Source organism: Brienomyrus brachyistius, chromosome 10 (assembly GCF_023856365.1).
Source record: "Brienomyrus brachyistius isolate T26 chromosome 10, BBRACH_0.4, whole genome shotgun sequence".
Lineage (NCBI taxonomy): Eukaryota > Metazoa > Chordata > Actinopteri > Osteoglossiformes > Mormyridae > Brienomyrus > Brienomyrus brachyistius.
In genome coordinates this window covers 10,208,413-10,234,307 of record NC_064542.1, presented here as the reverse complement: position 1 = coordinate 10,234,307, position 25,895 = coordinate 10,208,413, and the positions used below count along the sequence as shown (strand labels likewise).

General features: G+C 45.1%; 1 protein-coding gene across 1 annotated transcript; it reads left to right on the top strand.

Annotated features, from left to right (window-relative positions):
- Positions 1–479: 479 nt before the first annotated feature.
- Positions 480–25,840, top strand: ccdc88b (coiled-coil domain containing 88B). Its single transcript, XM_049027910.1, has 29 exons — positions 480–1,092; positions 2,138–2,280; positions 2,520–2,628; positions 4,155–4,224; positions 4,597–4,655; positions 6,002–6,085; positions 6,486–6,626; positions 8,768–8,916; positions 9,078–9,159; positions 9,255–9,413; positions 10,125–10,271; positions 11,833–11,977; positions 12,403–12,584; positions 13,397–13,498; positions 13,686–14,441; positions 15,358–15,537; positions 15,964–16,304; positions 17,213–17,339; positions 18,180–18,704; positions 18,822–18,983; positions 19,505–19,782; positions 20,613–20,756; positions 22,065–22,251; positions 22,797–22,942; positions 23,631–23,735; positions 24,245–24,399; positions 24,796–25,071; positions 25,332–25,418; positions 25,623–25,840. Exons 1-29 carry the CDS (start codon positions 1,015–1,017, stop codon positions 25,667–25,669), a joined length of 5,166 nt encoding a protein of 1,721 aa, XP_048883867.1. The 5' UTR covers positions 480–1,014; the 3' UTR covers positions 25,670–25,840.
- Positions 25,841–25,895: the final 55 nt, after the last annotated feature.

The window sequence follows — 25,895 nt, the reverse complement described above, 5'->3', positions numbered from 1 at the left end:
AGCTGTTGTTGGCCTTCTTGAGTCGAGATTCTGCTTGCTAGTTTGATTTCTGTGTTCCTGTTTGTTTTTCCTTTTACTTGTCAGTCTTGAGTCAGCTGGTGACCCTCTTCCGGTTAGGGGCCCAGTTCCTGTCAGAAATAAGCCCTCTTGCCATAACAATGTTGGTGCAGTTTCCGCCATCCAAGGCGCACCTTACTTCACGTCCAGGATTTCCTGGGAGTAGCACCCTTCAGATGTACACACAAATTTGGAGTTTAAAATGGTATATTTTAAAAGTAAACAAGGAAATGCGAGTGTTTCGGCACTAAAACTATTGCCAAAACAAATTGCTTTAAATTATCCATCTTGTGATATTTAGAAGAATCCTTCATATTAAAAGCAGCCAATTTACCATTTGGGTTAAACGCCAAACATGTATCGAAAGCCCACTTTTTTTTGGTTACAAAGTTTCCAGTTTGTCTCCTAGTGCGCAAAGTGACTTCACCATGTAAAGATTTACGCCTACAGAACATCAAACTCAGCTACTGTCAGGCAACCGGCTTTTTTCACCTAGGAAAGTATGACGTGACTGACTGGGGAGCTAGTAGTTGTTCTGGGGGGGTTTTCAGGAGCATCCTACACGTTTTATTTAATTGCAACGAGGCATCCTACGAGAGAACTCGATGATGAGTAAAATGTCGCTATAACTATGCCTATGATATTAAAAGCGTTTTTTTTTTCTTCGGTGCGGCAAGGTTTATGTTTACCCGTGGTGATGCGTCACCCAGCAGGTTAACTGTGTGTGGAAACAAGCGCTAAGGGCTGCTGTATAGTTATTATCAGAAGCGAAGCAGTTGCGAAATTCCGGTGCGGTTTAGCTGAGTACCAGTGCAGTTAACAGACAGGGCAGGGTACGGCATGCCTCTGTGCCGGTAGCCGGGCAGGACTGTCAGAATCCACCTGTTTCATTTTTTAACGACCAATTCGTTATTTAAATGTAATTATTATGAAGTAACGTCACACGAAGAATAAGACATGGAATGCCCGACAAAGATGGACGGTATTTTTGCTGACATGTTAGAGGAGTTCATGGGGAGCGCCCTCGTGACTTGGGTAAGTGACACCCCGAAGTTATGTAGAAAATAAGACAGAAAATCATAATACGTCGGGAAAAAACTACTAATTGGATAACGGCCGTTTTAAATGATTAGCGTGGCTGTTTATACGATGACATTTGTATTTTATTCTTCCTGTTAGGTGATTTAAAAAAAGTTATCGTCTTTTCCATATTATATACAGAGTTGCGCACACAGAAGTATAAAATACAGTAAACGTAAAAGTAAACAATTTTAACATAAACAGCTTCTCCTTTTTCTGCTGTGTGTCACCCCTGTGAGTATTTCCTTGTTTTAGATATTATTTTTCCTCACCATCTAGGTTTTTCTTTTTGGTCTTCGTTCCCGTTTTATGCGGCTCCTTTTCCACGTTGCACTGTAATTCTATGGAGGACTTACTATGAGATTTACTCATCTGTACTACCCAAACTTTATATATACAATGTAAACTCTGTTTAGATATTAATAAGGCAAGTGTTATTATCGATCATTTGTTATTCTGGAAGGCATAAGTGAGTCAGTAAGGCATTTTTTGATGGCATTAATCGTTAGTAGCCCATCCGTCCATCCATCCAACCATCCACCCACCCATTTTCCAAACCGCTTATCCTACTGGGTTGTGGGGGTCCGGAGCCTATCCGAAGCAATGGGCACGAGGCAGGGAACAACCCAGGATGGGGGGCCAGCCCATCGCAGGGCACACTCACACACCATTCACACCTACAGGCAATTTAGCAAGTTCAATTAGCCTCAGCATGTTTTTGGACTGTGCTGGGAAACCGGAGTACCCGGAGGAAACCCCACGATGACATGGGGAGAACATGCAAACTCGAACCTGGGTCATGCGGAGACTCGAACCTGGGTCTCAGAGGTGTGAGGCAACAGTGCTAACCACTGCACCACCATGCCGCTCCCATTAGTAGCCCATTTTAGTGTTATTTTAGGATTTATGCCAGTAAAGTACATTTTCTGTGCTTCTGCCGTTATCTGTCATTTGAGTCATGCGCCTTTAAATGCCATTTTCTCTCGTGCTGCCCTCCCAGGTTCTTACGTTTGACGGTGTGATTGATGGAGAGGGACCCATTTCTGCTCAGTACCTTGAAGTGAACTCCAGTACCCAGAATTCCCAGAAGCAGTACCTGGAGCTCACCAATGGAATCTTCCTCAATGAGGTTATGAGGGTCATGTGAGTTGTGCTTTGTTATATCAGTGCCTCAGAAAAAAAATATATTGCTTTTTTTTCAGTGTATAATGTTTGCACAAGTGAGCTTCAGGCTGGGATGGGGTGTCTGAAACTGGGATTAAGGGTGTGCTGTCTTAATAGATGAGTTACTGTTTCATAATTCCCTCACTATTCTCTTACTGTGCTGTGAGTACGGCTTGATGACAGGCATTCTGACCTCTGTCTGTACTTTGGCATTTCAGTGACCCCAATCCGAAGGTGGAACGAATATATTGGGAAGAGAGCAACGATGAGGTTCTAAGGGTCCAAAACTTCTCTGTTCTGAACCGACACCTGCGATCCTATTATCAGGTGAGAGACTGCAATAATGGAGTAATGATGAAGTAGTTACTAGCCTACTTTACACACCTATGATTTATCGGGACTTAGTCTAGTAGAAAAAAGTAAAGTGAATACAATTGTTGATTATACTGTCAGAGATTTATGTCGACATCATGCATCCATCTTCCAACTTTGTATACACTGCAAGGATGCAGGGAATTGACTAATAGGAAATAAAAAAATATGGAATCTGAAATATGGCTCAGACCTGCAGTAATACATCGAGACCATATACTCATGATGACTGCCCAAGTTTTCTAATATCTACAGTATGTTATACTGTTGAAAAATGTCAGTAGTGACAGTAACATCATGTAGGCACCCCTGTACTTGGCAGACATCTTTAAAAGCATGAGCCAAAATTATGGCTCTGTGTGAAGTATCCAGTGAGCGTGCAGTGCAGTTATGCATCGTGCACTTTAGTGAGCATGCACAGTTTTGTGTATGAATTTTGCTCTGGGATCAATAAAGTTAATCTTTCTACTCAAATACACCTTTAATAAAGGACTTCATTGTCATTTTTTCAAACCATAAACTACCTTTGGAATTTTATGGAATGAATAAAGGGTTTGTTGTTTGTCTTTGTGAATAAGCTTTCCTGCTCTTGGGCTAGTTGGTGGCAAACTTCTCTTAATGGTTTCACTTCTCGCTTTGAGCTTCCTGGTCACTGTTGGCCAGAATAGGTTCACAGTTTCTTTCTTTTGATTCAGACATGTAGAAGTTGGTTTGCTTAATATTCATACCTGAAATTGAAGTTTAAAGTCTGATGAATGGTTGAAATGAATTATGTCTCTCCTGGATGGTTTGATAAATGTGAATGGTGTTTGCTTTTTTGCTTAGTATTAATTTTAGTCTGTCACTTGTTTTGTAGAAAAACACATGAATGTTTTTGTTACGATTGTACTGAGAGGAAAAGGAAATGGTTTTATTTTTACCTACTGTATTATATTATATTAACTGAAATTCCAGTTCCAGCTCAACTATGAGTCAAACCTTTTTTTTTATCTTTTTGTGGGTTGGCGGTTTCCACAGTAACACATTCACAACCTTAAACGTCACTTCCTGTGACTTACCTAAACTTCCCTTTCTGAGAAGAGATTCTGCATTTACTTGCCACTCCCTCTCTACCAAACCACTGCTTTTTTTTCCTTCACTAAATCTGTTAAGCGCAGAGGTACTTTAAATGTCATGTAATTCATAATTTCAGTATAAATCTATTTGGAAATAAACATGTGGATGTATTTATAATTATTCGGTTCTTGTGTTCTTGGTGGATGAAAAATAAAGTGTTAATGGTATGATGTGTAGTGCTGTAACTACCAAATGTATGGGGATACCTATATATACTTGACTTAAGGGACCTACTTTACTAGACATGACTCTCTTGCACTAGGACAAAAGAAAGAACATACTGTGTAAATACGGGCTTCTACACAATAGCATAACAAACCTCTGTTTACATGTCCATGTCTTTCCTCTCTTCTTGCTCCTGACAGGAGAACTTGCAGCAGTTAATTTTGGTGCCCCTCCCGAACGTTGCTGTTTTGGGAAGAGACCCTCTCACAGGTCGGTACTTATTTTCGGCACCTTTGGCTCATCTTGGAATCCAGCTTGGTTCTGTAGCTTCTGTTCCACCGTTTTCCCACAAATCGCTGGCTAACAGAAATTGCTGCACCCCGGACTACTGGCATCTACTGTTGACCAGTGGTGATCCACGGCATCCTCTTTCAGTCGCACAGATATTGGTCTTTGGTGCATTTCTTTTCCTCTGTGTCTCAGTCTTTGAACGTCTGTGGTGGTTCTCAAGTGGCCCCTGTGCCTGGTTTTACACACATTTCCTGGACTGTGGACTGTGTATAATTAGCTAGATTGTGTGCTATGGATGTTTCTTCAAAGTTTTGCTTTAGTATTAGTGTGTGTGTGACTCTGTGCCATCAGAGGCGGCTCTGGAGGAGCTGAGGAACTTGCTGCTGCTGCTGCTGGGCTGTGCCGTGCAGGTGAGTTTGTATTTCACGCACACACTCAGCTGCGGAGCTCAGCAGCGTAGGGAATGCGGACCACAGCAGGACAGCTGAACGATACGCCGCAGGGTTCTGCTTCTCAAGATGGGCACTTTGACATATCTGAAATGGAAGTGAACCAGTGCTTTATTTGCCGTCTTCACAAATATGAGTGCACTGGAATTCTTTGCTTTGCATAATGTATGTTCTCTCCTTTGTGACACACACACACTCACATATACAGCTGAAAGAGAAACTTGGGGTCTGAGCACAGGCTTAGACATTTATCTGGCTATCCTGCAACATTTTGGGGGGGGGGGGTTAAGGGCCTTACTCAAGGGCCCAACGGACTTGTGACTCTTTTGCTGAAAATGGGATTTAAACTGGCAACCATTCAATCACATCGACAGAAGCTTAACCCTAGACCCACATGCCAACCCCTCTCAGTTCAGATTATATTTCATCTGAATCGCTTCACTAAGCCTCCATAAACGAATAAAGAGATCATTTCAAAGCTGTGCAGGTTGCTTTAGATAAAAACATCTGGCTTAGCCGCTCTGTAACGTTCAACTAGTATCTTATGAGCGTGACACATTACACCATGATGTGGTGAAAACAGGAGGCAGTGTCGAAAATCAGGAAATGGCGAAACCAAATATTATCTCAAAATGAAATGTATCAAAGTAACGTGGATGTCTTATGTCAGTATGTCGTCTGAAATTTGAGAAGTTTTTAAAAACTTTGTTTAGCCAGATCGTGATGTTTTACATGTTTGTTTTGCACATTGTTATGTAGGCCAAATGTTTTTTTCCAGTGAATTTTCCTTGTGACAAATTGTGGTTTGGATATTGTGAATATTGCACCCTGAAAGTGGAATCCTGTAGTGCAGGGGTGTCAGCCTCCAGTCCTGGGGGGCCAGAACCCTGTGTAGTTTAGTTCTTTCTCTGCTCCATCACAAATGATTCCACTCAAGAGCTGTGTGACAATTAGCACATGAAGGTACAAGGAGTTGAATCAGGTGTGTTAAATGAGGGTAAACCCAAAAATGTGTTGGGCACCGGCCCCCCAGGACTTGACAACGCTGCTGTAGTGCAGTAATTTTAAAATCCTGACATTGGGGTGATCAGCCTATTTTATTCAATAAAAAATTTTGTTTATGATCAATGCTGTTTTTGGGGAAATGAAGTGTAAAGCAGCAAAGCCGTGTATTAAGTAAGGATGAGGCATCCCCGTGATATTGTTGGATGTGTGGACATCACATGTGGCTGAAACCAGGAAGCCCAAAGAAACAACAACAAACCATATACTTATTCTGTGTCTTTCTGTGCTGTTTGCGATTACAGTGTGAGAGGAAGGAGGAGTTTATACAGAAAATACAGGCTCTCGACATAAAGACTCAGGCCGCCATCGCCTCCTGCATTCAGGAGGTGTGTTCCGGCGTCCTCCCCGCTGATGTTCCCGGTGACATCAGTCCCATCTAAACTCCACCCCACACACCTGTCTGTAGTCTTGTCTTTACTGACTTTCAAATACCAACACAGGAGCTTAGTACTAGACAATAAGTCATATCTATGTATATGATATAGATATGTATAGATCTACATGTCTTTTTTATTTAAAAAAAGCATATCTTCTGTGTTTTGTAGACTGGTAGGCTTGATATTGTATTTCACATAAGCACATGTATAATTAATAAAAAAAAAATTGTAAATATATAAACAATTATAATAATTATTATTACATGTTGCGATTCTTTTTGAAATTAACAGCAGGCGTACGGCTGAGAAAGACTAGCGCAGATTTAATTTACCCTGAATTTCTTTGCAGGTGACCCAGAATCCGAGCAATGTGCTGCCCCTCCAGTGGGGGGAGCTGTGTACCCTGGAGACGAATGAGCTGCAGAGTGTCTTCAGCTCCATGGCTCAGCACATCCAGAGCCTCCTGGCCCAGAGGGACACTCACCTTGAGGTGGGTGCCCTAGCTGTGCACTCGCGCTCCCAGTCCTTAGCTCAGGGTGCTGAACCGCTGCCCCGTCCTAGTCTGAAGCACGCTGCTGCACTAGAGCAGTTTTGCTGAATGATGCTAATGTGCATTACTGTGTGTTACCCTTGGCAGCGCTAATGCAACACTTTATGGGTGAAATTGATCACTATAAGCGGATGATCATTGTAACTGAATTTTTTCTTTTTCTTTATGCCTCAGGTAGATTACTATCTAATTGACAGTTGTATATTCATAACATGAATATACGGCAATAAAATGGACAGTGTTGCTATTTACTGAATTTTTTTGACTTGTTCAGAGTACCGTACAGCTGTTTCAAAAGATTTTCATATTACTGAACTGTACAATTTAAATACGCTCTAATCCAATACTGTACATTAAAATACACCTTATTGTGGCGCATCTTGATGGCTCAGTTTTGGCAGTTTATTATAAGCTTTGATGAGTCTATTTTTGTCATTGAGAGAAAATGACTTCATTTCCTGTCATTTTCTGTGCATGTAGCATTAGCCTCGGGTGACTAGCCAGAAGCAGACAGGTTACTGCAAGGCAAAGTAGGGCGAGCAAAGTAACGTAACTATAGACTTCACGTTAAGCGCTTGCAATTGTGAGATCACAAGGATCGTGATAGTCAGCTGGGTGACTTATGCTTGGGTAGTATTTAATTTTTCATTTTGTCATACCATCCGGATATTATACTGCGGTATACTGTATTTTCAAAAGCAATAAAATTGGCCCCAGGGGTGCGGTCTGGGGGACTCGTGTGCCGTTTTACCGTAGTACTGCCCATCCTCACATATATCATCCACTAGCTAAAACAGTTTAGCTAAAACATTTACCCTGTCACAGGAAACAAAACATGGCAAACTTTGCTATTTTAGTGATTGATCCTTTGTAAATTATAAATTCTATTTGGTTATAGTTTTTTTTGGCAATTTGTCTTTATAAATATCACAATATTTGACACAAAAATTCACATTGTGATAGTTGAAATTGTGTGCAGCCCTAATCACTACTATTTTCCTCCCTTCTGGCCTCATTATTGTGAGGATCTACTTCATACTGTTGACAGCCAGGGCTGAGGCTGTTGCAGCTGCTGTGTATTACAGGTTTGACTGATTCTGTGACTTTGAAGAGACTTGTCAGCTTATCAGCTTTTTCCCTCATCCTGTTTCTCGCCTTTAACCAGGGCTGACGAGTCCCACGGGCCACAGTGTTACCTTTAGGGTAACTAGTAAGGGCTGGACGACATAAATGATACGCAGAGGTGGAAATTTCAGGTCCAGAAAGTAAAAATCCAGACCACGATTTTGTTTCAACCAGCTAGTTGAGTACTGTGTGACTCTGACTCTTTATGCTCAACTGGTTGGTTGAAACAAAATTTTGGTCTGGATTTTTACTTTCTGGGACAGAAATTTCCACCTGTGATGATACGTCAACTAATCGTCATATAAAATTTAAACTAAAACAAAATGACTGCAATGGGTTGGTGCCCCATCCTGGGTTGCTCCTTGCTTTGTGCCTATAGCCTCCAGGATAGGCTTGTGACCCTCCACGACCCTGAGTAGGATGAGCAGGTACAGAACGTGGATGGATGGACAAAATAAGACTCTTCAGTAAACGTTTTAAAAGGAACATTGTACGATAGCACACATCAGCCAGTCACATCACAGATAGAACGTATGGTAGTCTTATAAGATTAGACAGCCTAACAAGTGCACTAGCAAGAGTGATTAAGTTAGTGGAGCACATCACATGTTACTGTTTAGGTAATACTATGGGAGACATAACTGCTCCCTCAGAGAAAGCCAGTCGGTGAAGAAAGCAACAGCTCAGCAACCAACACATCCTTTTAAAAAGGAGATATTGTGGATAAACGAGATAAAAAGACGTTGGTTTTGTGGCGACACTTTTTGCAGTTTAAAGTCTGACAGATAAAAGGCTGGTGCTGCGTACTGTAAACTCTTGGCAACTGATACTGGAAACTTATTTCACCACTTGAAGCATTGCCATCCAGTACAATATTCAGAAGTGTCTGCAGTCACAGACAACAGCAATTAAGGTTTCCACTCAAACCTCTTGTCCTCCATCATTTATTTTGGCAGCGGATTGTGGAGCTTTGTCGGGAGCACGATTCGGCCAGGGGACACGCCCCGGCGGTGACCCCAAACAGCCACCCTGATGACGCGCCACAGGGGCTGGCTGTGCAGCTGGCAGACAGTCGCGCCAAACTGCGCCGGGTGCGGCAGGAGCTGTAAGTGATGATTGGAGAGGGTGGGTCAGGGGTGTGGGGGGAAAGGGGCGCATTAGAGGCCGATGTGCCTCGAATTAAAAGGCTGGAAGAGAGTGAGAAAATGGCAGAAGAGTTGCTTTAGAGTTAAACAACAAGGTGTATTTATCATCCATTTCTTACAGGGAGGACAAAGGAGATCAGTTATTGGACTACAAGCAGGAACTGCAGGCTATGGAGGCAGAGCTTAACAAACTGCGTCAGGAGGTGAGGCCCTGCATGGCGCGGTGACTAAATGGTCGTCATTCCTGCAGCTTGATGACTGACAGCTGCTAACATCTTCCCTACCGTTTCCGGGCTAGAACCGCGCACTGCAGGGAGAGCTGCGCGTATCACGGGGTCTGCGCGACGAGCTCGACTGCCTGCGTGAGCGCGCAGCTAAGGCAGACCGGCTGCAGTCTGAGCTGCAGAACTGTGCCCACCGCCTGCGCAGTTTGGACCTGTACCGCACACAGCTGCAGGTATATGGGCCGTAAGGGGACATTTTCATAAGGTTGTTTTTTTTTTTTCAGGTAACAAACAGTTTATTTAGCACCTGGATGGATGAATGGCTGTAACAGAGGCCATTTCACCAACAAATGTTTTTGCATATTTTGATTTACATCAGTATCTTTTACCTATTATTGACAGGCTGATATGGCAGTGGAAAACACTCACAGATATACTGGGTTCTTAATGAATGAATGAATGAATTTTGACTGAGTTGTTTATGAAGTTTTGACTATCAGTTGTCTGAATATTTTATGGTCTATATATGATAGACTCAGTAATGTTAAACATATTTTTTTTTTAATTAATTGACATTAATGTTTGCAAATTAAAATTCATGTACGTTTATTTGGCTGGTTCTTGGGCAGATAATATTTAATGCATTAAGTCTTAAATAATAAAGTAGAATCTTAAATTAAAACTTAAAGCAGTATAATTTAGCTTGGGGCATTTAAACAGAAGGATAAGCAGTCCAAATTTTACACTTTATTGTGCAATTTAACCCATAAACATTTGACAATAGTAATAATAATTATTGTAATAATATAATATATCATTAACAAATTGGAGTGCAGTGTGATCTCCTGTATTGGGGTACAATAGAGGTTCCCCTTCAAAGATTTTAGCGTCCAACGTCTCCTCCTGTTCACATGTTTCTGCTGCCCTTCTGGCGCCCCATACAGGAGCAGCAGCAGTACTGCGCTACACTTCAGGAGACGCGGGCCCTGCTGGAGGAGCAGCTGGGGGAGACTCGGGCTCGATGCTCCGGCCTCCGTGAGCTGGAAAGGGACAATCTGCTGCTGCGCCAGAGGCTCATCGACCTTGAGGCAGTACGGAAGTGCAATGTAGTACCTCACTGCACAGCATAGTACAGCTGAGCATAACACTGTGCAGTACAGTGTGGTATAATGCTCCACAGCTCGGCCCAGTACAGTACAGAACAGCACAGCACAGTTCAGCATAGTACAGCTCAGCAAAGCGCAGTTCAGTATAATACAGCCAAGCATAGCATAGTTCAATACATAACAGTAAAACACAGAACAGTAGAGCACAGTAGAGCATAGTACAGCTTAGCATAGCATAGTGCAGTATGGTTTAATACTCCTTAGCTCACTACTGTCAAGTACAGCATAGTACAGTACAGAATAGTAGAGTACAGTACAGTGTAGTAAAATGTGCAATACAGCACAATTTGGTATAGCACAGTACAGTACAGGAGAACAGCATAATAAAATACCGATCAGTCAAGCGCAGCGTAATGTAGTACAAATCATTACTATACAGTGAAATGGAGGTTAGAGCATATGAACACAGTCATAAGCAGATATATAAAAGATGTTAAAACTAGAACTGACACAATTAGTCTGAAAATGCATCAGCATCAATATTGTTATTTTAATGAAATTACCTTTATTATTTCTAAAATGCTTCAGTTCATTATAAAAAATGTCTTCCTTTAATATAATTAATTATGGGAATAGTTATAATAAATAAATAATAAAACAAAATAGTGGTTACCCAGTGCAAAGGGACATGCCACACGGCACTGATATGCACAAGCACCTGAAGGGAAGGGAAAACATACAGGCACTATTCTGGATGGGGGGGTCACCAGAAGCCCCAGCATAAGTGTTACCAGTTTATGTTTATTAAATTACCATTAATATGGAGATATTTTAATATCTTGTCCTTGTAGTTGATAAACACCCTCTAAGTCATAAAGTTGTCTGCCTTCACTGAATAAGTGTTTGAGAAAATGTTTAGGCTAAAATCTGCACTTATTCTACTTCGATTCACGGCACCAGTGTGTGTGCTGATGCGCGTTGGACTTGTTGGGACCAGTGTTATTATCGTAAAATAAAAATGAAAGGAAAACGGGAACTAATGAAAAAATCGTTAATGAAACAGAAATGAAAACTATATTAACCAAAAAACATGTCAGAATTAATCAGTAAATAATACTGCCACCCCACCAATATTTTTTTACCTAGTTTAACCACAATATATCCTCTTTAAAGAGGTGTAGCAGATGCTGAGCTGTGCCTTTCCTCCCCACCTCTTCAGTGCTTACTGCTTCCATTATTTACCAGAACAGTAGCATGTGGTGCTCTGCTAACCAAATTTGATAAGCATAAAGATACCGATCACTGTATAAGTTTTGGCCATCACAGTATGCATTTCATTAATGTTTTAGGCGTATTATCAATCTGCTTACTGAATTGTGGCCGAAGATAATGGCCGTATAGTGCCTAAAATCCTGTGTCTGTTATCTAAAGTCTTGCAGTGAAATACAGATTGTTGTGCCCCTACCAGAGGTTCCCTGTGTAGACATGACGGCCTCCAGCACATGAATGTCCTGTAGACCCGCGGCTGTGTTTGTTTGTGACACAGGAGAAGGACATGGAGCGGCACAGGGTGGAGGAGATGCTGGAGATGAACATAAGCCTGGAAGCTGAGCTGAAGCGCAGCCAGAGCCGCAGGGCACAGCGCCCCCTTGTGGAGTCTGATGATGAGCTCGGGCACGAGAATGAGCCAGGTGCCTGTGTGTGTGAGCTCCAAAGCACGCATGTGACCCCTCACCGGGGGGAGGCCTGGCGCCTGTGTGTGTGAGCTCCAAAGCACGCATGTGACCCCTCACCGGGGGGAGGCCTGGCGCCTGTGTGTGTGAGCTCCAAAGCACGCATGTGACCCCTCACCGGGGGGAGGCCTGGCGCCTGTGTGTGTGAGCTCCAAAGCACGCATGTGACCCCTCACCGGGGGGAGGCCAGGCGCCTGTGTGTGTGAGCTCCAAAGCACGCATGTGACCCCTCACCAGGGGGAGGCCAGGCGCCTGTGTGTGTATCATAGAACAAGGCACTGAGAGCTTTCAGTAAAAACATTCGGCAGAGTGTGAAACTGAAAGTGAAAGCAACGTTCTCGTTTGGCAACATTATGCTAATGCGTGTAAACCCTCTGTGTCAGTGATCCCTTTGGCTCTGGATGGCTTGGACCTGAAGCCCCTTAGCGAGGAAGTGAGTGAGGCATCGTCCTGGAGACTGTTGGGGGCCGAGCATGAGAACATGGAACTGCGCAGGCGCCTGGAGCAGCTGCAGGCTGAGCGAGAGGCCTGCGCAGACTGGTCAGACCCTGCGCAGGCGTCTTCGGTGAGAACACCTGTGTTGTCCAGTCTAAAAAGCCATATATACAGGGGGATTGGTGTAAGGGAATGATTTCAGATAGCTTTAGGATTCAAGGATTCTAAGGATTCAAAAGGTTTACTGCCATTTGTACTGGTACAAGTACTATTTGTGTGTTTCCTGCAGACAGACATGGGTTAACAAGACATAGGACAAACACTTAGTAACAGGACATTGGGCAATACTTCGCAACAGGACGTGGGACAAAACACTTATTAAAGGAAGATTGGACTTCACAATATTTCACAATAGGACATTGGATAATACTTAGTAACAGGACAGTGGACAGCGCTTAATAACAGAACATAGGACAAACACTTAGCAAGAGGACATAGGACAAAGGACCTGAACAGGGTAAGCAGTTTCAGAGGATGGATGGATGTAACTGGGTCACATTTGGCTTTGTGAATAAACCAAACTTAACAGCCAGCACTGTTGAACGTTACACAGGATCTTTAGCAACAGTGGACTTCATAACTCATAACTTCATAATTCATAATTAAACTTCATAACTTCATAATTCATAACTCATATGTCTAATGGTCTATTTGTCCTCTTTTAATAATATATTGAAAATGGTTTTCCTCTCAGGATTATCCTTATTCCCGGTCAGGGTCACAGAGTCCTTTGTCAAGAACAACTAATATGATTTTTAACTAAAAAAACTATTTACAGTAATTGGGATTTTGGAAGAAAATGCATGTTTAGTCTGTTTGTGTGTGTGTCCATGTCCATTTTTTGTACCTCCTCATATATGTGCATGTGCCCACGTCTTAAAGGCTGATCTGCTGGAGGAGAAGGAGAAACTGAAGGGAGAGCTTCATAGAGAGACAGACAGACTGATCACACTGGAGAGTAAACACCAGGACGTGGTGAAGGAGGTGAGAAGATGACTTGTGACATCTAGCTAACTTCTCACTAAAGGCATTGTGACTGAAACAACGAGACCTGCTAATATTTATTATTTACTCAGTGAATATGTTAGAGACATTTTCTCCCTTCTCTGGGGCAGGAGTACAGACCAAGGAGAAGTACTGTTACTTAATAGTTATGCTGTTTACTCCTCAGCTCCAGAACCTGAAGGATGAAAACAAAGGCCTGAAAATCAAGTTGGAGTCAATGAGCGTGCAAAAGCGGGGTGAGGAAGGAGGAGGTCAAGGGAAAGCAGAGAAAGGGCTCCCCAGGGAGGTGGGAGAAGGAGGCCAGGAGGTGGAGGAACTGGCATTCAAGAAAGAGGAGCCAGGGAAGGAGAGAGAAGCAGGAGGTGCAACAAAGGGGGTGGGGATGACACGTGAAGATGGGGAAGGAGAGGAAGTGATGAGTTTGAAAGAGAAGAGAGAAGAGGTGAAGAGGGCGAGAGAGGACCGGGAGGAGTTGCAGGAAATCTCCAAAAAAAGAGAAGATGGAGAAGGAGAGAAGGAGGTGGACAGAACCAACAGACTGATAGAAAAGAGAGACGAGGACAGAGAGGGGGAGGTGCAAAGGACTAAAGGGAGCATAGAAGGACTGAGGGAGGCTGGACGGCTCACAGAGCGAGAGAGGACGGAGGGTGAGGAGCAACAGGAGATGCAGGCAGAAAGCGAGGAGGCCGATGGGGAGCTCTCCTCCCTGGCCCTGCAGCTGCAGCTGGCCCTCCAGGAGGTGGCGCAGCAGAGCCAGGAGGCCGAGAGGCAGGCCAGCTTGGTCCATGAGCTGCGCGCCAAGCTGGCAGAGCAGAATCGCAGGGCCACCAGCGCCGAGCAGCGACTGAGCGTGTTGGAGGTAGAGGTGCAGCGGCTAAGGAAGGCTGGCGAGGGCCTGCTCCAGGCCAGGAAGCAGATCGAGGTAGGGCTGCGGAAACCGCAACGGCGATTCGGACCCCTGCGCGCTTTCACGTATATCTATAGCTGTATACTTACTTTGAGGTACTGCCGCATTGCCCAGCGCAGAATCCGCAGCTGCAATTCAGATTGCTGTGCGCTTTCGCATATTTATCTATAGATGTATTTACAGCTATTAATGATTATCAGTTTAAAAGATCTTTATGTCTGAAAGCAAAGTATTGATATATTAAATCCGTGACTCATGAGTTCTGTTAGTTATACTATTTAGATTAGATTGCATTAGATTATATTAGATTAATAATATAAATAAATAATAAATAACTTATTTTATAATAAGTTATAATATAACTTTTTTGTATGGATTAAAAAACTGCTAAAAGATGCTTTTATTCACAATGGCTTGGATGTTTGTATCCACAGGGTGACTCTGCAGGTAGAGCCTTTATTGTATGTTATATGAATGAATGGATTCAGATTGAATGAGAGGTTAAGGGGCACCTTTAGCAGGCATATGTGACTGGACTGCGTTCAGTGTGGGTATCGCATGTTCGTACATTGCTTCTGCTAATTAATCATCTCTACTCTTTCTCATCATTCTTGGACATATATTCAGGCTTTATTGTTAGCATTAATAGTGCTACCAAAATGGAGATTTTGCACAGAGAAGGAAGATTTTTTTGAGAGAAGGTATTAGGCTTATGCTTGGAAGCGGACACAGTTCATACTAATATAACTTATATATGGGCTGCAAGCTGGCTGCGTTTTTTTTAATGCTAAAACACACTTGATGAACTTTCTCAGTGATATTAAATAACTTAATGAATTAGGTCCCTAATCAAACTGTTGTTAAGTCAATGCGCCAGAATACAGAGCTGTGCTTTATTCATGCAGCTCGCCCCCCTCTGCTTTGCCGGCAGGCCCTGCAGTCAGAGTCCGAGCAGGCCGATGAGGAGCTGATGCGCCTGCGGGCGCAGCTGGAGCTGCAGAGGCTGGAGGGGGCTGTGGCTGCGCAGCTGCAGGGGGAGCGAGCACAGCTGGAGCGGGAGAGAGACTGCCTGCGCTCCACCATCGACTCGCTCCGTGCCGCTGCCCGCAAGGTGCTCATGTTAGCTCATATATAACCCCTCCTCTCTTACTGGTCTGTGTGATCACTCTCAGCTGGGGATGGATTCTTTAAATACTTTGGGACTTCAGTATCTCAGAGGACACTGGGTTGGGGTCCTAGTGTGGCAGGGGTTCGGATCCCCTTGCACGAGGACCAGAGAGGGTGATCTAAAGTCCCCTACTGAAAACTTTGGGCGTTTAAAGTGGTATTTTATTATTATTATTATATTATTATTATTATTATTATTAATAAATGATTCTATATTAAATGTTTTTCTCTGTGCTTATTGTTAAGCTTATATTAATTCCTTCCTTTTAAATGTCTGTAAAGCACTTTGTAAACCCTGTGGTTAAGACCTGCTGTTAAGTGCTATTTAAATAAAGATTGATTGATTGACTGATTGACTGATGGTAACTAGGGCGACCAGCTGGAACTGGCCAACCAGGCGCTGAAGGCAGAGCTAGAGAGGCTGAGCCGCAGCTTGGAAGCATCGCGGCGGCGGGAGGAGGAGCTCCAGGCGGAGTTGCGGGAGGCGGGCCTAGAGGCGGAGGCCCTGGGGCGCCGGCGAGATGAGGCCACACTGGAGGCCTCTCGCCTGGAGCAGGAGAAGGAGGTGTGCCTGAGCCAGCTGGACGCACAGCAGCGAGAGCAGAGGCAGCGGGAGCGGGAGCTGGGCCGCCTGAGGCAGCAGCTGGAGAGCACAGCCTCCGCACTGGAGCACAGCAACCAGAGGGCCTGTGGCCTGGAAGCCGAGCACAGGTCAGCAGAGTCAGACCCCCCCATCTCACCTGACCACAAAAGCGTCGGCCTTCAGCAGCTTCCTTTTTGCCTGACAAAATGTTGAAATGAAACAAAGCTGATGCCAACATCCGCCATGGATCTGAGATTGTGGTAGCTGTCACATGACTTGTACATGCGGCCTAGCTGTCACTGTGGCATAACTCCGTGTTTATCACTGAAGGTAGTGCTTAGTAGTTCATTGTGATTTTGTGCCAGATTTTGTTATTGTGTTTGTTTTAAAGGGCCCCTATTATGCTCCTTTTCACTGTTTGTATTTTTATTTTGGGGGTCTACTAGAATATATTTACATGCTTCAGTGTTCCAAAAACGCAAAATTGTTCTTATACTGTTCATCTCTATTCACCCTGTCTATACTTCTGTCTGAAATGTTTTGTTAGAGCTTTAAGCCCCACCCCGTGATGAGCCTGGTGTGCTCTGATTGGCCAGTTTGCCATACAGGTTCCGCCCCCTTTCTTGCAGTCTGCAGACAGATCCTTTGCAGGAAAAGCCAGTCAGGATCGTGTCACGAGGTGACCTCACCACGTCACGGAAGTAAAGGGTGGAATTCCAACGAGTCATTTCAGGCAGATTAGCAAAGAGTGGTTTCTGTAGAGAGAATTCCTCCCATTGGTGTGTACATTGAGCCTTAAGACTTACGACCGTCTACACGCACATAAAGCTATATAACATACTGAAGGAAAAGGAGACACTGGAAAAGCATACTTGGGCCCCTTTAATGTAGTTTCAGAAACTTGTCCCTCGTATCCAGTAAGAAAGTATATGTCGGGTTGGGTTTTAATTGTAATGGGTTATCATAACATACCCCCGCTTTCAGACATTCTGACTATAGGATGAGGTGCTAACAGCCTGTACCACACTGTCCGCAGACGAGTGTGTCAAGAGGTGTCCCAACTGAAAGAGGACTGTGCTGAGCTACGGGAGCTGGAGGAGGAGAGCAGGCAGTTGAATGCACAGGTCGGAGACATGAGGACTCAACTGAGCACGCTGAGTCAGGTCAGAACACCCATGGGGAACGGGGGGGGGCATGAGAGAGGAACATAAATGAGACAAAAGACTGCTTATCTAATGATGGAAAATGAAGATGAAATTCTTTATTAAGTACGAGTACAGGTACATTGGAATGCTTCTTTTCACATATCCCATCATGCTCATACCACACCCCATAAAAGTCAAGCAGCCAGTAGGAGGTGTAAATACAGGGACAGTAGATGGATTTGTAACCCTAACACTGGTGGCTGGAGTCCTGGCAGGGGCCTACTGTTGTACCCCTGAACAAAGTCCTCCAGTGATGTAATCAGCTGTGTGCTGTTCAGGATAAAAAGCAGTGAAGCAAGCAAACGTAAATGCAAAGGCATGAGGCCTGCGAATATCTAGTTCTTCCTGCTGGTGGGTAATCACACTCGTGGGAGGTCTACTTTCACAGAAATATTCTGAGGACAAAACGAAAAATGTAATTAGAGGAGGCGGGACCATGACATCCGATTGGTTGGTCCCACCTCCTCTAGTTCCTATGACCCACCTCTTCTACAAACTCATTGGTTATCTAGCTGAACCAATTATTTTTCGTTCTGCCCTCAGAACATTTTTGTGTAAGTAAAACTCCCATGAGCGATAAGCTCAGACATCCTAGCATTTCAGACACACGCATGACAATATTCAAAAATGCTGTATGCTACATGAATATACAGCAGAAGATAATCAGCCTTTGTCCTTCAGATATCAGGCCTCGATGGACTTATGTGTGTTTTACTGAGGTTGATTATGGGCTGGCTGAATAAAAGGTGGTGTGCATTGTGTATCGATCAGTTATTCTTCCTGCATGCCCTTCAACAGGAATTGGCCAAAGAGAAGATGCTGTCACAGGAGCTGGCCAATCAGCTAGCGAGTGAGACAATGCAGTCCCAGGATATTGTCTGTCAGCTGGCCACTGAGAAGCTAAATTCCCAGGAACTGGACAGTCAGTTGGCCAATGAGAAAATGCAGGTAAAGGAGCTGGTCAGACAGCTGGCAGAGATGCATGAGAGGCATAAGAGACTGGAGGCCCAGTGCAAGTTGTCATCTTTCTCCGCTGAGGACACGGGTGTCCAGAAAGGAGGATCTGGCGGTGACACCTCGCAGATTTTGCCAGGAGCCGCCTCCAAGGAAGCCCATGACCAAGACACCAGAACAGATGGGGAAACAGACCCGGAATGGGATCCTCAGAAACAGAGAGAATATGTGTCACTCCCTAAGGCTCTGCAGGCAGTTGAGCATCAGCTCTTGGGGAGCCAAGACAAGGCCGCTGACGTTGCTGTCACAACTGACACCCTAGAGACCAAGGAGCCGCTGGGCAAGCGATTGATCGAGGTGGAGAGGCAGGTGTGTACGTGCATTTTGTTTCAGTGTTGAAGGTGATTCCTGATTACTGAGAGCTTCTTGCAAATCACGTCTTTCATAATTTGTCTTTTTCTTCTGTTCTTCACCCCTGCCTTCCAGAATGCAGTCCTGCACACTGAGAAGGCCGTGCTGTTATCCCAGCTGTCGCAGTCGCAGTCCACCTGTGCACAACTGCAGGAGCAGCTGGATGGCGTGCGGCGACAGGCCATTGTCCTGCAGGAAAACTGCACAAACCTGCAGGTTTTCAGCACGAAGCTGCAGGTCCGCATCCACATGCCTTTCCCTGCTCTCAGGGAGGTCGCACAGTTACTATTCCTCCATGACCCCTGTTTTTAATGCCTTATTTCAGGTTCACAAACTATCTATCTATCTATCTATCTATCTATCTATCTATCTATCTATCTATCTATCTATCTATCTATCTATCTATCTATCTGTCTGTCTGTCTGTCTGTCTGTCTGTCTGTCTGTCTGTCTGTCTGTCTGTCTGTCTGTCTACAAACACATATATGTGTGTATATATAAATGTGTGTTTGTATACAGGTATATGTGTGTATATATATTTTTTAAGAAGCATGTGGTCTATAGTATGTAGTCATATGAATTTAATGGCCTACAGACACTAGCTGAGAGTTAGAGAGAGGATAATGTCTGCATGCTGTTAAACCTTCAGCTTTGACCTGCTTGTTGCCACAGGGTCGTTCTGCAAGAGTAACAGTTCTCATCTCTGTGGTCAAACTGCCACACTGACTGCTCACCACCTCACCCTTTGCTCTACAACAGACGGAGCAGGCGTCACTGAGCTCCCAGCATGCATCGCTCTGGTCCCGCTGCAGTGAGAGCGAGGCCCGTGTTGCCACCCTGGAGGCGGAGGCCAGGGTCTGGGCGAAGGACCGGGAGGAAGTGATGCTGCGTGGCGATGGCCTGAGGCGCGACCACGAGCGCCTGACCGCCCTGCAGCAGCGGCAGGAAGCCGAACTGGAGGCCTTGCTCTCCAAGCACAGCCAGCTGAAGGGCAGCATGCGGAACCTTGAGGCTCAGCACCGGGAGCTGGAAGGACGGTAATTACAGCGACCCCAGTGGGCATGCCCAGTGAGACCTCACACTCAGCACAAACACAGCTCATTAAGACAGCAGCCGTGTGATGTCATTTTCACAGACCCTGAGTATAAACAGCATGGCAGAAACTGCAAATAAAGCTGTCCTCCCTAAATCAGGAGTTTTACTATGAACTGTTATAAACCGTTTATGAAGTTGTAAACATTGTTATGAACCCACTGCAAAGGTCCCTTTTCCATAAACATTTTTAGATTAGGCTGCACCTTGAAGAGGCCTTCATAATCTCAGACACACACACACACAGATCTGTGATCATATCTTTGTGGGGACTGCTTATTCTTTTCTATGGAAAAACTGCCAATTCCAGCTTTGACAACCTTAACCCCTCCCCAGCCCTTACCTTAGCTATAATTAACTGAGGAAAATGCAGTTTTTGCATTTTTAGTTTCTGATTGCAGTCATGGATTTTTAGAAAATTAGGGTTTCCCCATTTTTCCTGTTTCCTGGTTCCCAGGAGGTAAAAAAATAATAACGGGTGTTCATTACATTTTGGGGATATTTGGCTCCCACAAGGTAAGGTATATCTGGACCACACAGACACAGACACACACACACACACACACACGCACGCACGCACACACACACACACACACATACACACGCACACACACACGCACACACACACACACACACAGTCGTTTGCACTGAACAGCATGTCTTCATTCGCACACACCACAAACGCAAAGGGATGGGGCCGTGGAGACCTGGAGGCTCTCGAGTGAGTTGTGCTGCCCAGCCTGCAAACAGCACTGCGACGTTGTGTTTTCATTAGGTACAAGGAGCTGCTGGACCGCAAGACCCTTCTGGAAGAGAGAGAGGAGGTCATACGGGCGGAAAGAGAGAAGATGGAAAAAGAGAGACAGGCACAGGCCGAGAGGGTGAAAGAGACAGAGAGGCTGAGAGAAGAGAATGAGAGGCGAGTGCTCCTGGGCACCGGTGATAGGGGCTGCCTCTGGGGATGGGATGTCGCTTCCCACGGGGGGAGGCAAGGCGCCTTACTGGGGAGCACTGCGGCCACATGCCACCAAGTTTGTGGGATCGATTCCCACGGGGGGAGGCAAGGCGCCTTACTGGGGAGCACTGCGGCCACATGCCACCAAGTTTGTGGGATCGATTCCCACGGGGGGAGGCAAGGCGCCTTACTGGGGAGCACTGCGGCCACATGCCACCAAGTTTGTGGGATCGATTCCCACCACAGCTAATGTAGTTTAGGAGTATTAGTGTCCCTAAAATGCTTATAGTTTCCGATTGCATGTTTCCTGTGGTGGACTGGGATCCCATCCAGTGCTCTCTGCGGGGCTGGAGTAACGCATAGAGTACCCTAGGATACAGCCTAATGCGCTGGCAAACATCAGTGCTCCGCTCGGATGAAAATCCCAGTTAGTTAGATCAGCAACACCCGAGCTTTCATGCTGAGGCCAGCCTAGGGCCCAAAGATACGTGCATCTGCCCCTGGTACTGTGCCTGCTGCTTCTGGGGATAGGCAATGCTATGCAAAATGGGTAAATGATATGCATAATTAGGAAGTAAAATAAACATCAAACAAGTTGTATGACATATTAAGTGGTTATTTTTATTTTATATTTCTCCATTTTGGGTTCCTATAAGCAGCGCATGAAGCCTCTGGCCAATTGGAATCAGTAATTATTAAACTAATTACCTGGGAGAACTGAAAACAAGGCCTGGATTTGGAATTGATACCCAGACTCGATTAGGAGGGATCTAAGCTTTAGTTTAAGTCCAATTAAACCTCAGTTTTTGTCTGGCATGTGTCACTGACAGTAATTGGGAGCCCCCTGGTGGTGGGAGGAATGAACTAGTCGGGGCATATTGGAAGACAACTGCCTTTTTGGTGCTTGTATATTATGTGCTATTGGTGAAGGTTATGTCTTCCGTCGTCCCTCTAATCAGTGCTCACCCCCTTGCACTATAGCATGTGATTTGCAAAGTTAAATGGAGTCAGAGTGGGTGGGGCTCTAAACGGCTGAATTTCCTGCCAGTCCCTTCTTACGTGATAAATGGAGTTGTGCTAGGTTCAATATGACTGTCTAGCTGAAAATAAGGATAAAGTATAATGGGAAAATGCCTATGGATAGCTTCAGAATTGCTTTTGGGTTTTACCAATAAGTACAGTAGAAGAAATAAGTTTCTGTGGGAGGCACTGGAGCAGCGATCCTCCTGGGCCGGTCCTGACAGGACCGTGGTCCCGATGTGCTCCAAACAGGCTGCACAGCCAACAAAAGGAGTCTGCGCAGGTGCAGTCAGAGCTGCTGTCCCAGGGCTCGGTCCTGCGGGGGGAGCTCAGTGCCGCGCAGCTGGAGCGGACCCGGCTGGAAGGAGAGCTCAGCCTGCTGAGGGAACAGAACCAGCAGTTGGACCTGGACAACGCCCGCCTCACCAGCCAGTACCAGGTCAGTACGCACGTCAGGGGTGATGGGACGGTCAGATCCTGCAGAGTGCTGTTTCCGTGGGTCTGTCTCGTTGTCTCTTGGAAACGGTTCCATTGAAATATTTGTCTGTGAAAACTGTGGTTGCAATTCTAACTATTTCAGAGAGAAAGCATTAAAACATCAGGATAATAATAATAGGATTTTTAGCTGCATAAAGGCATCCACCCATCTTTGAAGCCAGTGTTTTCCAATTCGGGCCTCAAGGACCTGCAGACAGTCCATGTTTTTACTTCCTCCCAGCTCCTGATGGGAAGCAAAAATGTGGACTGTCTGGCAGGTTGATGGAAGGGAGCAAAAAAGTAGGCTGTGTGTGGGATCCTGAGGACTGGATTGGGAAGCTCTGTTCTAAGCACTTATTCTGCTGAGGATAGTGGGAGAGCCTGGAGCCTGTCCTGGGCAGCACAGGGCTCATGTCTTAGTTTGCCGGCCTGCCCTGCTTGATTAGCTGTGCCTGTGTGCTGCGTTTTGTATGCCTCTATACGCATGTGTGTTTCTTTGCCTACTAGCTGCTGACCCAACTGAAGGGAAACCTGGAGGAAGAGACCCGGCATCTGGTGGAGCAGAACCAGAATCTGGCCCGGGAAAATCGAGCGTTACTGGAGCGGAGTCTGGAGAGTCGGGACCAGCACCACCAGCAGCATAGGGAATTTACGTATGTGTATAGTGCATGGCTCTGGGAAGTCAGGGACCCCTAGTGGCAGGGAGGTGTCTACACAGGCTTTCCTGCCCCTTAATCCAGTGTTTCCCAACCCGGTCCTCAGGGAACCACAGACGTTCCATGTTTTTGTTCCCTTCTAGCTCCTGGCAGGGAGCAAAAATGTAGACTGTGAGGACCGGGTTGGGAAACGCTGCCCTAACCCAGTAATCAGTATGGTGAACAAGAACATTCCTTAACTTTTTTAACATTCTCCTCTTAATGGTTCTAAAAATGGAGGAAATACAACACAGGGCGTCTGTTCAGTATGATTACTGTTATTACACGTACTTGTTATTAAGTGTGTTTAGTTCTAAGTGATGTGTCATTGCTGAACATAAATATAGACTCTTGGACACCATTTGTAGAATATGGCTGTTCTCAAGGTTATACAAATGAGTTTCACAAGCAGATAAGTAAAGAAGCGGATACAGCCTGCATACATATTTTTTTATCAAACTTGTGCAAGGGCAGCAGGTGACTTCAGATTACAAGGATGAAGGCTTTAATTATGATTACTGGTGGTGCTAAGGAGGCTGCTGCTGATTGGTTGGCTGTGACGAGCAGAAAATGGCTCTGACTTGCTTAATTTGGTTCATCCTCCCTCATGAACCTGTGTGTTCCCTCCTTGTCTGTTTCCTCTCAGCGACAAGTTGAACGAGTTGCGCCGAGAAAAACAAAAGCTGGTGGAGAAGATAATGGATCAGTACCGAGTCCTGGAACCCTCTCTGCCTGTGCCCAGCAAAGCCAAGTCAGTGATTATCCAACCGTTGCTATGCCTGCAATCAGGGCTCATCCAATCAGCATCCAGAATTACCTAGCCTGAGCCTGAATACCTACTCAAATACTTTATTTAGTGAACCCATTTTGTACCAGAAGTGAAATAATTCAGCCTTGAAAATTCCCTTAAATAGCCTATGAGGCAGGCCAAATATTTTAGGATGTTAAAAGCAAGAATCAGAACATAGCACATTTATTTAGCAGCAGCTTTTATCCAAAGCGAAGGCGGGGTCAGTCAGTCCCAGGAGTGATTGGAGGGTGAGGGCCTTGCTCAGGGGCCCCAAAGGTGAAATCACTCTGTTGACCTTGGGATTTGAACTGGCGACCAGAGCTGGAGCATCAACACAAGCTGCACTCCTCACACTGCCTGACGAGTTCTCTGTGCTGCTTTATTCATTATTTCAAGGCATTATCATTTTTAGTAACAAACATTACAGTACGTCAAATTCTCTCTCTCTCTCTCTCTCTTGCCCCCTGTAGGAAGAGCAACTGGATAGCAGACAGGATGAAGAAGCTTATTAAACCTCGTTATGTGAAGGAGGGCAGAGAAGGCAGAGCTCAGTTCATTGCTGCTGGGAGTATGGAGAACTTGAACGAGATCAGTGAATGTTTACCAACATCAGTCCAAGTACCTGGTGAGAGACTGTGTCACGCCACATGCCCATCGCATAATCTAATATAATTCTTCACCTTATTTGAGGGTATATTCGGTATTACAATGGTAAAGGGTCTAGTTATTAAAAGTAAAATCAGTTTTCAGCCCCTCTCTTAAGGGTATGATGTGCTCCTCTCCGTGACTCTTAGAAGTGAGATTGATGCTAAAGTTTTCGGTTGTAATCCCAATGAATAGAAATTGGACTGTTCCAAATAAGGGAGAAAATGGGGGGAAATGATGATGCACTAAACATATTATAACTCCTACATAAGTTCTGTAGCTCAGCCAATACTCTGAAAATGCCCTAAATGTCCTGCCTCCCGCTCTACCCCTACACTACGTCTTTCTTATTCCCTCTCTGGGATGTATTCCCCAGCTGTGAACCCCACGAGTGCCCCTGACTCCCCCATGATTCTGCGGGGGGCTCCTGGTGAGGTCCATGATCAGCCACGGGGAGTCGCTCGCTCAGCTCGCCGTAAGCTGGGCTCACGGCACGGCTGGGGCCTGGGCAGGGGTGTCTCACAGTCCTTCAGCCCCGGGGACCAGCATATGCCCCTGCGTGAGCGCTTCCGCTCTCACGGCACAACCTCCATCATGTGGGAGGGTGGCAGCTCTACACCCAGTCAGGAGAGCCTGAGCGAGGACGGGAAAGGTGGGTCTGTCTGCTGTGCATGGAACACTGGGAACAGGGATCCGATAAGCACATTCGTCTGAAGGAACACAGGGATCCAATACGCACATTCATCTGACAGAACAAAGGGAACAGGGTTCCGATAAGCACATTTATCTGAAGGAACACTAGAAACAGGGATACGATACACACATTCATCTGAAGGAACACAGAGAACAGGGATCCGATACGCATATTCATCTGAAGGAACACTGTGAAGGAGGGTGTGCTTGTGGTTTCAGCTGAAAGTGAGGAGAGTCTGACAGCCGAAGACGGTCTGACGGCCGAGCAGAACTCAGACACCCCCTGCATGTCTTCTGGAGCTGAAGGTCAGTGAGGCATTTTGTGGGACCATGCACCACTTTACGCCCTGTGTATACCCAGTCTTACATATGGCTTAAGTAATACTCGGCTGAAAAAACGTCATTCAAAAAGCAGCCAGCAAGAATCTGTAATGTCAGTTTATGGTAAAATATTTAAGAATTCGAGACTTATGTGTGACACCAACACTAATTCTGGTTTCTGTTGCTTAGATGGCCACTCCAGTGATGATAAACTCGATGTGAAAAAATCCACGTGACGACAGTTCCAACCGCGCCACCTTTCTAACTAGTATTATGAACACTTTGGATGAACAGATCCAGTTTAGACTTCTTTGTATGCACTGAATGCTTGAAACATTTATATGTCAAATTTGTATTTTAAAATGAAGGAACTTAAATATATAAATTAAAAATCATTTACGAAAGATATATAATGAAATTCCGAGTGTTTCTTCACAAAACAGTTATCCCGCTAGAACTGAT